Source organism: Prunus mume, linkage group LG6, assembly GCF_029339155.1.
Source record: "Prunus mume cultivar Tortuosa linkage group LG6, ASM2933915v1, whole genome shotgun sequence".
NCBI lineage: Eukaryota > Viridiplantae > Streptophyta > Magnoliopsida > Rosales > Rosaceae > Prunus > Prunus mume.
In genome coordinates this window covers 2851102-2866428 of record NC_142703.1, presented here as the reverse complement: position 1 = coordinate 2866428, position 15327 = coordinate 2851102, and the positions used below count along the sequence as shown (strand labels likewise).

Genomic DNA, 15327 nt, shown 5'->3' with positions numbered 1-15327 from the left:
TTATATATAACTGCATTTAAAGGGGTGAATGGTGATTTTTTATCTACGCCTAGACCTCCATCATAGACAATAAGAGCATTTTCACCGTTCCTCCAGCCCAGGCAAGAGGCTCTCTAGGCCCTTAATCTCGTTGCCAACGCCCAAAGGCAAGACTTGTATGGGATGTTGCCTAGGCAAGCTGACCTAATGTTGACGTCATTGTGACGTCGCATCCAATTTAGATAACAAAAAAATAATAATTATAAATAACCAAAAGTTTCAGAATTTTTTTTTATAAATACCTAGCTATATTCGTCACTTTCCATACCAAAACTCTATATAAATTCCTTCCCTCATATTAATAGTAACAACTCTCACCTTTCCTTGTCTTTTGCCACGGCAAATGAGTGGAAATGCTCTAACAATCCACAATGAGATTTTAACAAGAGTCAATTTCATTTGAACACCCTGAAGTTCACCTTAATTACGGCAACATCCCTTTATGTTCTCATTGTTACATTCTTATGGTGACATAAAACACGTTTTTATTGAAGATGTTTTGTAATTTATATATCCTCGAATACATCGCTCTTTCACGCGGAAAATAAAGTGTGTAAATAAGCCACACCTCAGGGGTCTATATGAAACAAATCACCCGATAAAGTTCAAAGTAACCAATTATAGCGTTGACTCGTCCTCCTTGACTTGCCTACTGATAATCTCAAGTCAAACTCACCTTCGACGAAAATCCCTCTTCCTTCCTTCCTTCCTTCCATGGCAGCATACTTCTTGCCTCCTTCTTCACAACACCAGCATATATCTCTCTAATTCAACCCCCTCCACCACGTTTAATTTCTCACCAAACCCCCACCCCCTTTTACCACTTGCACCCCCAACCCCACAAACTATTATCCCCCTCTCTCTCTCTCTCTCCCCTCCAATTTCAATGGCCATGGACAAAACCCTCCAAGCCGTTCTTGCGGCTACAGGCAGCTTCTTCGCCATAACCGTAGTATTCGCCTGCCTCTACATCTTCTGTAAGGGCTCCAAACCCAAATCGAGCCGCTCCCGCCACACCCTACCCGTCCGCAACCCGCCTGCCACCGCCCTCACCTCCGTCGCCGTCGACGAAAGCTTTTCCTTCGATCCCTCGCTCAAGGTCTCCATGGAAGAGGTCGTCAAGGCCACCAAGAATTTCTCCGCCGATCTCGTCGTAGGCGACGGCGGCTTCGGCTTCGTCTACAAGGCCCAGTTCTCCGACGGCCGCACCGTCGCCGTCAAGAAGCTCGATCCAGACGCCTTCCAAGGGTTTCGCGAATTTCAGGCGGAGATGGAAACCCTAGGTAAGCTCCGGCACCCAAATATCGTTAAGATTTTGGGATATTGTGTCTCCGGCGCCGATAGGATATTGATTTATGAGTTTATTGAGCGGGGCAATCTGGACCGTTGGCTTAACGACTCGTCGTCAAGCGACGGTGATGGGTATGACGACGGGACCGGGTTTGGATTACCGTTATCTTGGAAAACGAGGATCAAGATCGTTAGGGGTGTGGCTAATGGGCTGGCTTATTTGCATGGGTTGGACAAGCCAATTATTCATAGGGATATCAAGGCTAGTAATGTGTTGTTGGACTCGGAGTTTGAGGCCCATATTGCTGATTTCGGGCTGGCTCGGAGGATGGACGCCTCCCGTTCGCATGTCTCGACGCAGTTTGCCGGTACCATGGGGTACATGCCGCCGGAGTACAAGGAGGGGTTCACGGGGGCAACCGTGAGAGCCGATGTGTTTAGCTTCGGGGTTTTGATGTTGGAGGTTGCGACCGGAAAACGGCCCAATTTGCCCACGAAGTTCGACGGCACAGAAATGGGCTTGGTGGAATGGGCTAGGAAAATGGAGGCCCAAAACTGCCAAATGGAAATGGTCGACCCTGGTATTTCCAGGGACGACTTGGATGAAGCCAATGTGAAGGAGTATTTTAGGATTGCTTGTCATTGTGCTGGTGAGATTTCAAGAGAAAGGCCCCCAATGAAAGAGGTGATTGAAATGTTAAATCAAATTTCCATCTGACAATATATCTATATATATATGTATATTTTTTGCGTTGGTGAGCAATGTTGTTTGTTTACAGTGTTTGTTGAGATATGAATAATATAGTTGAAAGGGATGTAAATAAGAAATTGAGCCAATTAAACAAGGGTAAATGATACAAGTAGGAGGATTAGTGGTAGTTTTTATTTTGGCCCTTGTTGCATTTTTACTTTTCACCCAGTGGGTTTTGTAAATGGTAAAAAGAAGATCCCTAACTGAAGAATGAGAGGATCTTTTTTTAAACCATGTATGGAACTTTCTGTGATGATTGTTTAAATAGAACGTGATTTTCATGCTTTTGGTTTTATTAAGTTTTGCTATGATGGCTGCCAACTAATTGATATGATGAGATAGGGGAACCAAGATTTCTATTAATTATTAATTGGTTAGGATTCGTTACATTATCAAAGGCATGAATGGGGTGGCACAATAGTATGTCCAACGTGGGTGCTTCGAATTCTACTATTTGATTGCTAAAAAGAATTTATACGTATTTGAAAGCCGAACGGGCAAAACTGACATACTAATGTCAAAGATGTGAGTAAATTTTATAAATGAACATAACAAGATACACCTAGTCAGAAGAAACGTAATGAGTCTTACCTCTCAAATGCATATATATATATATATATATATAAAAGGTTAACAAAAAACAAAATAAAAAACCACACGTAAATGCACAAATCAATCCTTTATAGCTGGGGTTTTGGTTTGAGAAGGAATCTGAGAGAAGGAGATGACAAACGTGCTAAGGCTGCTGGAGGACGTGAGATTATTCCCAGATAGGGAGGATGCAAGAAGGTGGTGTGTAGAGAGTTGAGGTCAATTTTCTTATGCATATTTTTTTAAAATCGGTTGAGATGCGTATCGGGTAGTCCTCTGTTCCTTCCCTTCTGCATGATTTGGAAATCTAGAGGTTCCACTCAAAATTAAGGTTCGGCTTGATTGGTGGCACACGGGAAGGTAAAATCCTGCAATTTACTCTAAAGATGTATGACAAGTCCTTGACATGCTAACAATAGTGTACCAAATTTATGCAAGAGTGCGGAGAAGATTGTGGAACATGTTTTCTTATCTTGTTGATTTAGCAGGAGATATGAGATCATTTTGGGCTATTTGTTCGAAAAGAAATGGGACGAAATTTTGAAGATGTTAGGGGGGTGGAAGAGGAGGAAGTGCGTGGGAGATGGTCAAGTACTGCGTAGTGCTTGGGGCATCTGTTTCTCCAAATTTTAGGAACCCTTTTTTGTAGACTAGAAGGATGTAGTGTCATGAGTATGTTTTAGTTTGTTAAACTAGAAGTAGCTTGAATTGATATTTTTCTCTCCTATATTCATGTTGGATTGCTTGTTCGCTTTACTGTCCAGTTTCTCTAGTGAAATAAAACTTCCATCTTTTCGTTTCAAAAAAAGAAAAAAAGAAAGGAGCATGAGCCTAACAAAAATGACCGTAGTGTCGCTTGAACTTGCCTAGAGAAGAGGGAGATGGGGCAGAAATCATGCAAATAAAGACTTGAGAGGATCAATTGTAAGATAATTCGAAGGAAAAGAAAGGAAGTCTAGGAAAGAAAGTCCAAACTTGAGAAAAAGAAAAAACAACAGGTCTTGCTTATTGCTGTTCCAATGCAAGGGGGATTGAAGCATATTTACATGGAATCAATTGTTTTATGTCTTTATGGACCTGACTAAATCTAGTATACGATAGTAGTGATAAAAGAGGGAAGATTCTTTACCCTCGAGTCCATCTCGATGAAGCCTGTTGCTGCCTGTAAGATTGTTGCATGGACTCCCACCAACTACAAGATCAAAACCACCAAATAAAGTCATATAATGCTCCAGTCTGTCACCGTTCAGCTGCTGTACATCATCAAGGTCATACAAATTCCCTCTCTGGTTTGTCTGTTCCCACCAACTCCTCACAACATTTCTATTCACTGCAGAGATCTCTACCGACACGACATTCTTTAGACGAATACCCAGCCGGTGAAGAGCTATTTCTGCCCCGCCAATCCCAGAGAAAAGAGAGAGGAGGTTGATGCCATTGGGAAACATATCTTTCAATACTGACAGATGGTATGCCACTGTATCAATCTGGCATGAGTTGAACTTATAAGAAAAATGCAGATACTATCTGACAAACAGAAAATTCTAACTTGAAACTATACTAGGGAAACTCTGTTAGAAAGCAGCATTGATTCTATGTCATGCTTCTGCACACAAAAAACTAAAGGAAAAGACATAGATTTTGAGATTTTCAGGATTTACCAGTAGATATGAACTGCAGCATATATTAAAAAGGAATATGAAAGATATCTAAATTCCAATGAAACACACAGAATTCACTACCTGGAATGAATTCCCGAGTGATTTGTATCTGTCAGTCCTGCTTATTCCCCTTGTGTGGTTCTTTGGGAAGCCCAAAAGCATTTCCACTTCATCAGGCTCAAGTGGGGCAACCTTATTTCTTCCTACCCACACCAGATTCCACTTCCGGCATTCATCAAGAACATATTTTTGGACTCTCAGTGGTGGTTCGCCATCATAATCCTCAAGAGCCTTTCTGATCCTCTCTGTTGATTTTGCACTGGCAATGGAGGTTAGCAAGCAGTTCAACTTTGTCCGCGTATCCCAAGAAGGCCACCATTTCCTTATCAAGGGAAATGCCTCATGTATGGTGTGTGGGGGAAGCGGAATAAGAGGAAATCTGTTTTCAATGGGAAGATTGTGAACATAACCTCTTTTCCTCGCAGCAGCACAGAAATACTTGGAGTCAACAAACTCCGGTTGTACATCATATAGGAAGCGGGATATAGTACTCCAAACCCCTTTAGGAGTAAGTGCCACATTCTCATAATAGAAATACGGTGGGCCTAAAGCTGCCTCTGGAAGGTTCCTGTGTGTTTTCAAGCATGGTTCAGATGGGATGCCAAACCCAACCATTGGATTTGGGAGATGAACTGCCTCATCATCTTCATCTATGGTCTTGTTCCCAAGTCGCATATGCTTTTTCTTTTTCAGCAGCTCATACTCGAGAAGTTTCCTCTTCTTGTATGCATGATTTAGTCTAGGCTGCAAAAGTAGAGCCAACGATCACAATCTACTGAACATGGCATGAATACGTACTGATTTTGTAGAAAACTCAAGAGACTATAATATTCTATACTACAATACCTTCTCTTCAAGAGGAAGATGGGCATCTTCGGCCCTTGCCATTTGAGCAGCACATATGAAATCAGTCAACTCAACAACTGTGGAGTCAAGACCTGCAGTGTTTGAAGGGGAAAAGGAGGGCTGAGGAGGGAGATACAGGTGTTCACAAACTATTAGAATTGAGAAAGAGACTGAGAGAGGATGGCATAAGGAACTGACTCAACTCGCAAAAAGTGCTTTACGACTCAGAGCCAAATCGACTTGGGCAAACCAGGTTGAATTTGCAATTAAACAACAGGGCATATAAGGAGTTTTTTTGGCACCCACATCACCGGCCTATTTATGGTATGCAAAACATTCTAGTCACATTACCCAAGAAAGTAAGCAGTATGTTTTTCAAAACATCTGTTAGATCCCAAATCAATGTGCTTTATCCATATTTCTGGAGTTCGGTTTGGTGCTAAACTAAATCCTAAAATAAATAAATAGCAATTTACAGGATATCAACAGAATCAAATCAAGCAACTAACGTTCATTTAAAAATAAAAAATAAAAAATCAAGTGACCAACCAGAGATATGTACAGGAAATGATAAAAGCAGTATAAAATATAAGTAATGCATAAAGATAAAACTTATACCACATCTTTCTATTGCTATTGAAGCCTCCTCTACTGTGTACCCCATATTGACCAAGGATAATAACTTTTTGTTTTTCTCGGATGTGGGATTTAGGATGTCCTGCATAATAGTTAAATTAAATTACTATTGAATACACACATGTAAATTGCAAAATGATATCATATATTTGTTGCTTGGAGGATTGGGGAAATACCGAAATACAAAGCTTAGCAAAAAAGGAAAATGTCAGCTCAGACTCTTCTAAAAGACATAAAAATCCATAATATACAACCTATTGCTGAGGCGAACAACTACCTCATTATCAGAATAACTATCGATATCCGAAAAATCATCCGGAAAGCTCGCCTTGCTATCCGAAGAAAACTGATCATCACAATCAACTTGTTGCTGTTCTTGGGGAGAACTTTCAAGAGCCTGCAAAAAATACAGCAAGAAAACAAACGAAATTCTTCGTCTTCTTTCTTCCTTATAAGTTCTGAAGAATTTATGTTCTTAAAGTATGTGAATGTGAGAACCAGAATACATATGAGTCCCATTCACATTGCAATAAAAAGAATTAAACATGTGCTTTATGTTACCTTGACTAATTACTTAATGATCTAACAGGGTAGATATGATTTTGCGTAAGAAAACCACATGAGCAGACTAGAAATTTCACAAGAAATGAGAACCCCAAAAAGAAAAAAGAGCCACTAACAAAGGAAATTTCTTAGGTTTCTTGTAAGAAAACACAGACTTCATTGGATGGATGAGAAGTCATCATATGTAACTTAACAACCTCAATCTAAAACATCTTAAATGGAATAGAACACACCCCCACCCCACCCCCCTTTCTCCCCAGAATGGAAAGCATTGAATGCAAATCCCTATGTTCATGGACTTATTAAGTGAAGTTTTGTTCCACATAAACTGAAAAATTTATTACGTCAAATACGATTAGAGGGGACCAAGCTCAAAACCCAAATTATCTATAACACCAAGAATAAGTGTCCAAAGCAGCATTGGCAAATGAAGATATGTTGACTCACTGAATATGTAAGGAGGGTTTCAAGAATTGAATCTGTATTCTCCTCTCCTGGATATTCCATAAAACCGATGTTATATGGGGTTATAATTGAAACAGTCAAGGTGAAAACTGGTGTTGAAATGAAATGATACAGTGCTCTTACCATGTTCCTGAATTGCTTTGGCAACCATTTTTCCAGAAAATCCCATCCCAACAAAATGATCAACAACTTTGGAATTTGAAGGACCTTGAGATGAGCTCGCCTATAGGAAGAAATATGTAATATATATTAAATACTCAGTCTAAATATTCATCAGGTATATATTATATTTCAGAACAACTGATGCATAAACGTTTACCTCCCCAGAGCCCACAATAGCTTCTCTACCGGGAACTGTCAGACTTGAAGAAGAAGATAAAGTGAAGCTCTCAATTTCCAGCTCATCTTCTGTACTCCAGTCAATATCATTCCCATCTTCGCCAGAAGTATTTCCATCCTGCACAAAGTTCGTACAAACACACGCAAACAACGAAAAGAAGTAAATAGCCCAGACTGTAACAAATTGTATAAAAGCCAAATAAATAGCTGTCTAAATTCCAGATTCAGCAAGAAAGGACAATCTTTAAATTTGGAACAAGACAGACCCCACAACAACAGGTGTTTTCAAATTGTGTGCAATAACCAAAAAGGTCTGCACACACCACAACATTTTACTATTTCAAAATGAAGAGTGACTAAAAATTAATGACGGATTAATGAAATGAATGAAAACAAAACTTAGTTAGAAAACTAGTACCATTTATCTATAAGCTATGTTTGGCGCACGCAGAGGTTTCCAAGCTGTTCAAGTAATGCACAGAAGGAATAAGTGCCAAACAAATTCAAAGATTAACTATATAAGCAACAAATAATTTAATTCCCTAACTAGGATAACAGACTTTGTAACAGAGAACTGGGATTAGATATTCATTGCCATTATGTAACACATCTGTAATAAAAGATATCACTGCAAGATTTAAGATCAAGTAATGGAAGTTGTTGAGCCATCAAAAGAAGGCCTCAACCAAGCCATTTTGTCTGTGATACAGACTTTTCAAATAGGCAGACTGATGATCGAGCTTACATGGGCGGTTAAGCAATAATCATCGTGTCCCAAATGAACCCAGCTGCTGAGCTATCCCGAGGACCGTTGCTAAAGAGATTCTCATTAATTAGCACAACGTTAATGAAGGAAACAAGAAATTAATAATATCACATCATCATTAAAGTTACAATTATAATTTCTCATGGCAATACCTAAATTGGAAAAACGGAAAGTAAAGAAAAAGTTGCCCAAAATTTTTATGTTATGCCCGAATGCACTTTCACTGTTGACGCCCTCCTATCTCCTAAGATTCTAAAGATACATTCCATAAAATCCTAAGTTATCATTTATTTTTCAAGCGTGTTTAAACACAATGAGTTGGGTTACTATCAAATCATCTAAAACAACTAGCTAAACATGCGTTAGGAATGGGGTTGGCTAGTACTGGACACGAACGACATGAACATGACACAGCACAGCAAGCCGACACAACTTGAGTATCCCCATTATCAGCAAAGAACACGGCATAAATTGCCAAGAGTACAACATCCATAGGGCCACAAGTTAAAAAAAATTTCCTTTTGCATGCAAAGCAAATATCTGCTTTTTCTGATATTCTTTAAAACAACAAATGGCCAAACCTTGTAGATTTCAATATGGACCAAACCTCTCTTATTTCCTATTCCTCCTAATTTCAGGATTTGTAGGCCACCACAGTCTCAGCCATATAATAACATCCACAAAACCCCAACCCACCCTCTTTCTTCAACATCAAGCAGACTACAAAATAATCTCTACTAAAACGTAAACCCCCAATTTGTTTACTGAATGGAGGAAAACGAGGAACAAAATCTTGAACAAGTTCTCTTCACATCAAATAATCAAAGAACAAAAAAAAATCTAAAACCGTTTTCTACCCCTCCATGTCCTGCTTTCTTAAGCAGCAACCAAACAGTGCAATGCATTACATCAGTTGCATAAAGAAACTCGTAATCACTTACACAAACATAACCAAAAACCCTAATCAACAACAAGCACAACGAGAAAATAATTAGCTACAACTTACAACCGCAATTAAACAATTAAAAAGTAGCATTGCTCAAAGAAAATTTACCCGCGCGAGCTGCAAATGCAGAGGACCTCTCTGATCGTGAAGCTCGCTGCTTGTTAATATCGGAAATGCACTTTACCTCCTCGATAATTCGCCTTGCCGTGGCTTTGTACGGTGAAACCGAAGAGAGCTCCGATTATCCGCCCTTTGAATGGAGAAACTGGCGAAGAAATCTGCAGGGAAGTAAAGAAAGAAGAGCTACATGCATAGAAAAAATCTAGAGAGAGAAAGTCACTGCTGTAGATAGAGACACTTGTTGCAGTGAAGAGTTGCCAGAACCACAGGGCTCTGAAGAACTCGAGGGAGGAACAAAACATGGTCCGCCTGGTGCGCTTACAAACGCACAACGACGCTAATTTCATACTCTCGTGAGAGAGAGTACGAAAGTAAAAGATTCTCATTTTCTTCTTAGTGGATGGTGACATCAGCAAAGTTATCCAACTTGATTCTCAACTACCTCACATCATCCAACCAAAAAATACCCCTGAGATGGTATTTTTGGAGAAAGGAAAATAAGACATTATCGCCGTTCAATAATGTTTTCAAGGGTTGTTTTCATTTTTAGATAACAAAAATGAGGCAAAAACACGTTCGGTGGCAAAAACAGAAAACACTGAAATGTTTATATAAAATAAAAACAAGTTCATGTGCTTGTAGAAAACAGAAAAAAGTTGTTTTCATTATCATGGAAAACATTTTCATAAAAATAACTAACATATTATTATTTCAAATTATACTACTAGACGCGTTTTCATTATTTTTGTTTTCTGAATATGTTTTCTAATTAATCTACCAGAAGCATTGTCATTTCCTAAAAATGCAAATTCGTTTTATTGTTTTTATTCTCTGAAAATATTATAAGAAAACATTCTTCGAAAACATTACCGAACGGACCCTAAAGCATCTTCAAGGGAGATATCAAATGCAAAATGTTAAATTTGAATTTAGTGGTTTATATGGCAATTTGACATTTTAGAAAAAAAATTGAACTCCACCTGAAATACCAAATATAATATTATTTTATTATATTTCTAAAAGCAAATGGGGTCCATATGATGCATAAAGTTTTAAAAGAGAGTAAATGATAACGGGATTCATGACTAAAAAAATATTAAAATAATATTTGACATCAAGCTTTTTGATATATTATTTTTGACATATCATTTCCAGCCTTAAAATCTATGGAGGATTTGACTACTCGGTTGGAGCAACTTCAACCTATAATTTTTGTCATTTCATGTCTATGTGGTAATTTGACATATCGATTAGAGATGCTCTTAGAATGTGTGAATTAATTAATAAAATGTTTCCAACCCTAGAAAAAAAAATTAGATTTCCAGTCATTGAAATTTTATTAAGAAGATCTTGCTTATTAGAAGGTCCTTCCATTTAATAATATTTGGAATACTTAAATATTTTTCTAAAGTATTTTTATGAGGTATATTTAAAATAGCTGAAATTCGATCTTTAAAATTATGATTAGTAGAATAAGAAAAATAAATAGTAGATTTATGGAAATTAACTTTTTTACTAGATTTCTTTTCTTTTTTTTTTGGAAATCAATTAAAAGATTTTTTTAAGGTTTGAGCAGCTTTCTCAATAGCTTGAGTAAAGATTTTTATTTTTATTTTTATTTTAAGGAAAAGATCGACTTATCATTAACAACATCAACCAGGTATGTTTATAAAGATGGCCTCGTTAAAACCTTCATGAGAAAAACGCAATGGGACAAAACCTTCGAGTAGGAAAGAGTGCCACACATACCAAAAACATAGTAAGAGTATAATCAGGAAGAGTACTCTATAGGACAATAGCTACGCACACAGTCCATAAGCCAAGGTGGTCCAGCTTATATCCAAAAATCAAAGCCTCGAACACAAAGATTGAACTTCACAATCCAGTGGCACCATATTTGCATTACGCGGTATGTACTGAACAGCAACTTGTGGCCCCAATTTCAACTGTTGTCAAATTGCATCAACTAAGCCACCCTCCACAGCAAGACGCTCCACATCAGAGGTAACCAATTGAACAATAGAAAGACAATCACATTCCACAATGAGAGGGACAAAGGCAATGTCAAGAGCAAAGGACAAGCCAATTTTCATAGCATATAGCTCGGTGGCAAGGACTGAAACTCTTCCAGGGGCTTGCATCGACATCGTACCAACTAGACAGCCCAAAGAATCATGGACAACACAGCCAACACCCCTGGATCCCTCCTTCATATCTACGGCCGCATCAACATTCAGTTTTAAAAAGCCTTGTTGTGGTGGTTGCCACCGTACAATAGCGACTGGTAAAGGAGGGCTCTTATGACACCCCACGTCAGCAGCGTTAAGCTCCATGTCATAGTTCTTTGCCCTTATAACCAACTCGTTAACCGAAAGCAGGTTACCATTAAAGAGTCCAAAGCATCCACGTTTTGCTAGCAAAAAAAGGGAGTTGCTCACTATGAAGAATGTTCCAGGTTGCTACAACCCAGTTCATCGATTCTTGAAGTTGCAAATCAAGGAAACCGTGGAGGAAGGGTAACAGCTCCTATACTTAGTTACTGAATCTGCAATAGAATACAACATGGACAGAAGACTCTGAGCATGCATGACAACGAAAATATTGCGCGTCAACCTTAATGTGACTGCAATAGAGAACCTCCCTTTAGGGGAGGATGCTATTCACTAGACGCCAAATGAAATGTAATATCTTGGGAGGCACCTTGAGTTTCCACAGATGCTTCCACAAGTGAAGTGAAGAGGAGGAGCTCTCGCTAGTACCTATAGGGGTCGTTCGGTACACCGGATTATTATGGATTGGACTAAATCTTAGGACTGTCTTGGATTATCTCGGATTGGCTTAAGCTGGATTAAGTACTGACCTACGTTTGGGGCTACGTCGGACTAAGAAGCTGGATTGTAAAAATAGTGAAGACCTATGTTTGGTGCTATGTCAGATTAAAATAATTATTTAAAATTCATTAGGGATTTTGACCTAAAACTAAGTAAATGCTACAAAGACACCAACGAAAAATGTATAATTTATTAAATAAAAAAATTATAATATTTTTAAAAGCTAAAACTATCTTTATCTCATGTCTTTCTTCTTTTTTCTACTTTTTCTTTTCTCTTCCTTTTTTTTCCCTTTTTTTCCTTTTTTTCTTTTTCTTCTTCCTTCCTAGGCCCCCCTTTCTTTTTTCTTTTTTCTCTCTTCCTCCTGATCTCACTCTCTAGTTCTCTCTTTTTTCCTCCAATATTGATACAATGATATCATTCTCCTTCTCTCTCCTTTTCTATCTCCCCCTCCCAACCTTTCTCTGCCTCCTCATCATTTTTTTCTCTCTTATTCCCCTTTGAAGTCACAGATTTTCATCTCCTTTGAAGTCACAAATCTCTATCTGATTTCATTGGGCCATGGTCAATGGTTGATGATTTTTCAGAGGGTTCAATTGGGTTTGACATTGGTGGTTGAATTTGGGTTGAATTTGGTTTTGGTTCCATTGGATTTGAATTGGTGGTGGTTGATTTGAGTGGGTGGGTTTGAATTGGTGGTGGTTGATTCAAGTGGCTAGGTTTGAATTGATGGTGGATGGTTTGATGATTGGGTTTGACGACTGTCTATGGTGATATGGTGGTGACAATTCTAGGTGAAGAAGAAGAAGAAGTTGGTTATCGTCGGACTCACTTGCTCTGTTTAGCAAGCTCGCTATTTTGTGAGCCATGTTTCAAGCTCGTTATATTGAACGAGCAAGTAAGGCAAATTTTTTACTGTTAGACTATTTAATCTCATTTAAGTTAGTCCCCCTCTTACAAAACATGGGTTTTCAAGTGCTATTTAACCCAATCCAATATAGTGAGGGGTACCAAACATGCCTATAAAGGTCATAGCTAGGCATTTATTCTCTATTGCTAACCGATACCCACTTTTAACATAATAGCAACCATTCGAGGTGAAGTGCCAAATTTGTCTATCCAGATTACTATACCAAGGGAATAGTCAAAATTGTCTCAGTTTCCGGGAAGCTAAACATATCATATATTTTTGCCACATCCCAACTTCCACTAACTGTAATCAGCTCACTCACAAAGAAATCTGGGTTTAGTTTTTGGATCAATTGGACCTTAAAATTTCATACATGTGGTATCCACGCGTCGACATAGATTTTAACCAAGCAACCATCACCAATACGTCATCGGAGTCCAGATGAGAGCAGTTGCCTTCCCCATAATATTGACAGCCAAGTCGAAGATGGGAGACAACCAAGGTCGGCTTAAAGGACCCTATGTCCGGATATTATCTAGCTCTGAGCATGCAAGAGAGTAGAGTATTCAGAAATTCTAAAAGACGTCACCCTTGTTTATACAGGAAGGCCTGGTTAAAACTAATCAATTCCCGGAATCCCAAACTGCCATATAATTTATTTTTGCACATCATTTTCCAATTCCGCCAATGGATTCCTCTGCCTTCCCCATTAGCCCACCAATATTTGGCCATAACACTTTCTATTTTTCTGTACAAACTAATTGGGAGCTAAAAAAACACTCATAGCATAAGATGGTATGGCTTGACAGACGGCTTTGATGAATATCTCTTCATCAGCTTTAGAGAGAAGCCTTTCTTCCTACCCATTTATTTTTTTTCTACACTCGATCTTTAAGAACTCGGAACAACTTCTTCTTAGCATGCTCAACACAAGTCGGTAGACCCAAATATCGCTCAAGACAAGGAACCACAGGAACTCCTAGTAAACATTGTATCTGGGCTTGCATTTCAGGAGGGGTAAACGAACTAAAACAAATAGTAGATTTTTTCAGGTTTATCTTATGTCCAGAAGCTCTCTCATAGATCTCAAAAATACGTTGTACTTCAATAACTTCAGACTCCAACGCATCACAGAACAAAATGCTATCATCAGCGAAGAACAAATGATTAATAGAGGGTTCATTCGGAGGAATTGCAACCCCATGAATTTTGGATGTGCACTCAGCATGTTGTAGAAGTGCCGAGAAACCTACAACCACAAATAAAAATAAAAAAATTAAAGAATTCGAAATAGGATCCCCTTGTCACAGGCCACGAGAAGGTGCAATATGTCCACGAGGATGTCCCTAGACTAACAAGGAATAGGAGACCGAGGTAACACTCCTCAGGAAATAAAATGTGTAGGAAAACCCAACTTCACCAACATCTTTCACCTTGATTTTCCTATTCTTTTCCGACAATGAATGGTTTTGAATGCTGCAAAGACATTATCTAAGGGGTTGTGGGAGAGCAGTACAAGCATCGTGCTGCTAGGCGAAGTGGTGGAGTGCTGCACCCTAGATGGCAAAAGTCCAGTAGCCAAAAGCATCACTAGCTTACGCTCTGACCCGAGTAGCATGGGATACGTGGAATCCCGTGTGAATCAGCAAGGACCACCTTGCAAGGCTAAATACTCCTGGGAGAAATAAAAGCAGTTTGAAATTATGATATAACATATGGAATGACCTTTTTTAACCTGTTTGTGAAGGAAACATGCATCTAATGCTTAAGAAATGAACTTTAGCCACAACCTATATAATAAAAACATTCTAAATGATGAATTTATTTTGTCTATACTAGTTGAGCTAAACCTTTTTAATTTTAAACCAAGTATCTTAGCCTAGTCTTTTTGAACACAAATAGAAAAGGAAAAAAGGGAGTAGATCTTTACCCTTGATGACCTTTTCTTGATTTCTTAAGAATGAACACCTTTGTAGAAAAGACCTTTTCTTTTTCTTGATTTTGACTCCTTCACCTTAGGCTCCAAGATTGGAATCCTCTACCTCACCACACCAAATGCTCCTAGAGATGAAGATAAGGCAATCAAGAAGTATGGATGCTAGTTTACTTCTTGACTTGACCAATTTTTGATTTATGGAAGATGAGATACAAAGATGATCACTCATCAACCAAAGTAGGAAACCAAAAATCCTAGCTAGGTTTTCTCCAAAATTTAGCTTATATAGGACAACATAAAAGGCAAGGGGAGAGCTTCTCCTAGTTGCCAAAATTTAGGTGGGTATTTGGGACTTCATTTGGTCCATGAATCATGTCATCTTATGCCACTTATCCCTTGGGCCCAATAGCCTTTTGGGCTATTTTGTCCATTTTCTTTTAAATCAATCATATTTAAAAGCTCAATCCAATATTTCTATGTGTCAATATTAATTCCATAATTAATCTTTTAATTATAATTTAATTATTAAATTATAATTATAGTGTTACTTAATTGACCCAGTCAAACTATTTGACT

General features: G+C 38.4%; 3 protein-coding genes across 4 annotated transcripts; 1 reads left to right on the top strand and 2 right to left on the bottom strand.

The window, feature by feature from the left end:
* Window positions 1-834: 834 nt before the first annotated feature.
* Window positions 835-2214, top strand: LOC103336234 (Protein kinase superfamily protein). Its single transcript, XM_008239276.2, has one exon. It carries the CDS (start codon window positions 926-928, stop codon window positions 2045-2047), a length of 1122 nt encoding a protein of 373 aa, XP_008237498.2. The 5' UTR covers window positions 835-925; the 3' UTR covers window positions 2048-2214.
* Window positions 2215-3646: 1432 nt separating this feature from the next.
* LOC103336233 (DNA (cytosine-5)-methyltransferase DRM2-like) lies at window positions 3647-9419 on the bottom strand. 2 transcript variants are annotated; one of them, XM_089054142.1, is made up of 11 exons: window positions 9063-9419; window positions 7988-8056; window positions 7661-7704; window positions 7223-7360; window positions 7027-7126; window positions 6886-6932; window positions 6152-6271; window positions 5857-5956; window positions 5239-5330; window positions 4414-5136; window positions 3647-4158 (listed from the first exon to the last, which is right to left on the bottom strand). In XM_089054142.1, exons 3-11 carry the CDS (start codon window positions 7661-7663, stop codon window positions 3733-3735), a joined length of 1749 nt encoding a protein of 582 aa, XP_088910268.1. In that variant the 5' UTR covers window positions 7664-7704; window positions 7988-8056; window positions 9063-9419; the 3' UTR covers window positions 3647-3732. The 2 variants fall into 2 exon arrangements, with proteins under 2 accessions (XP_088910268.1, XP_016650960.2); XM_016795474.2 differs by lacking the exon at window positions 7988-8056 and having other exon boundaries at window positions 9063-9392.
* A 1607-nt stretch (window positions 9420-11026) lies between these two features.
* Window positions 11027-11407, bottom strand: LOC148915826 (uncharacterized). Its single transcript, XM_089054997.1, has one exon. It carries the CDS (start codon window positions 11405-11407, stop codon window positions 11027-11029), a length of 381 nt encoding a protein of 126 aa, XP_088911123.1.
* Between the last annotated feature and the right edge of the window lie 3920 nt (window positions 11408-15327).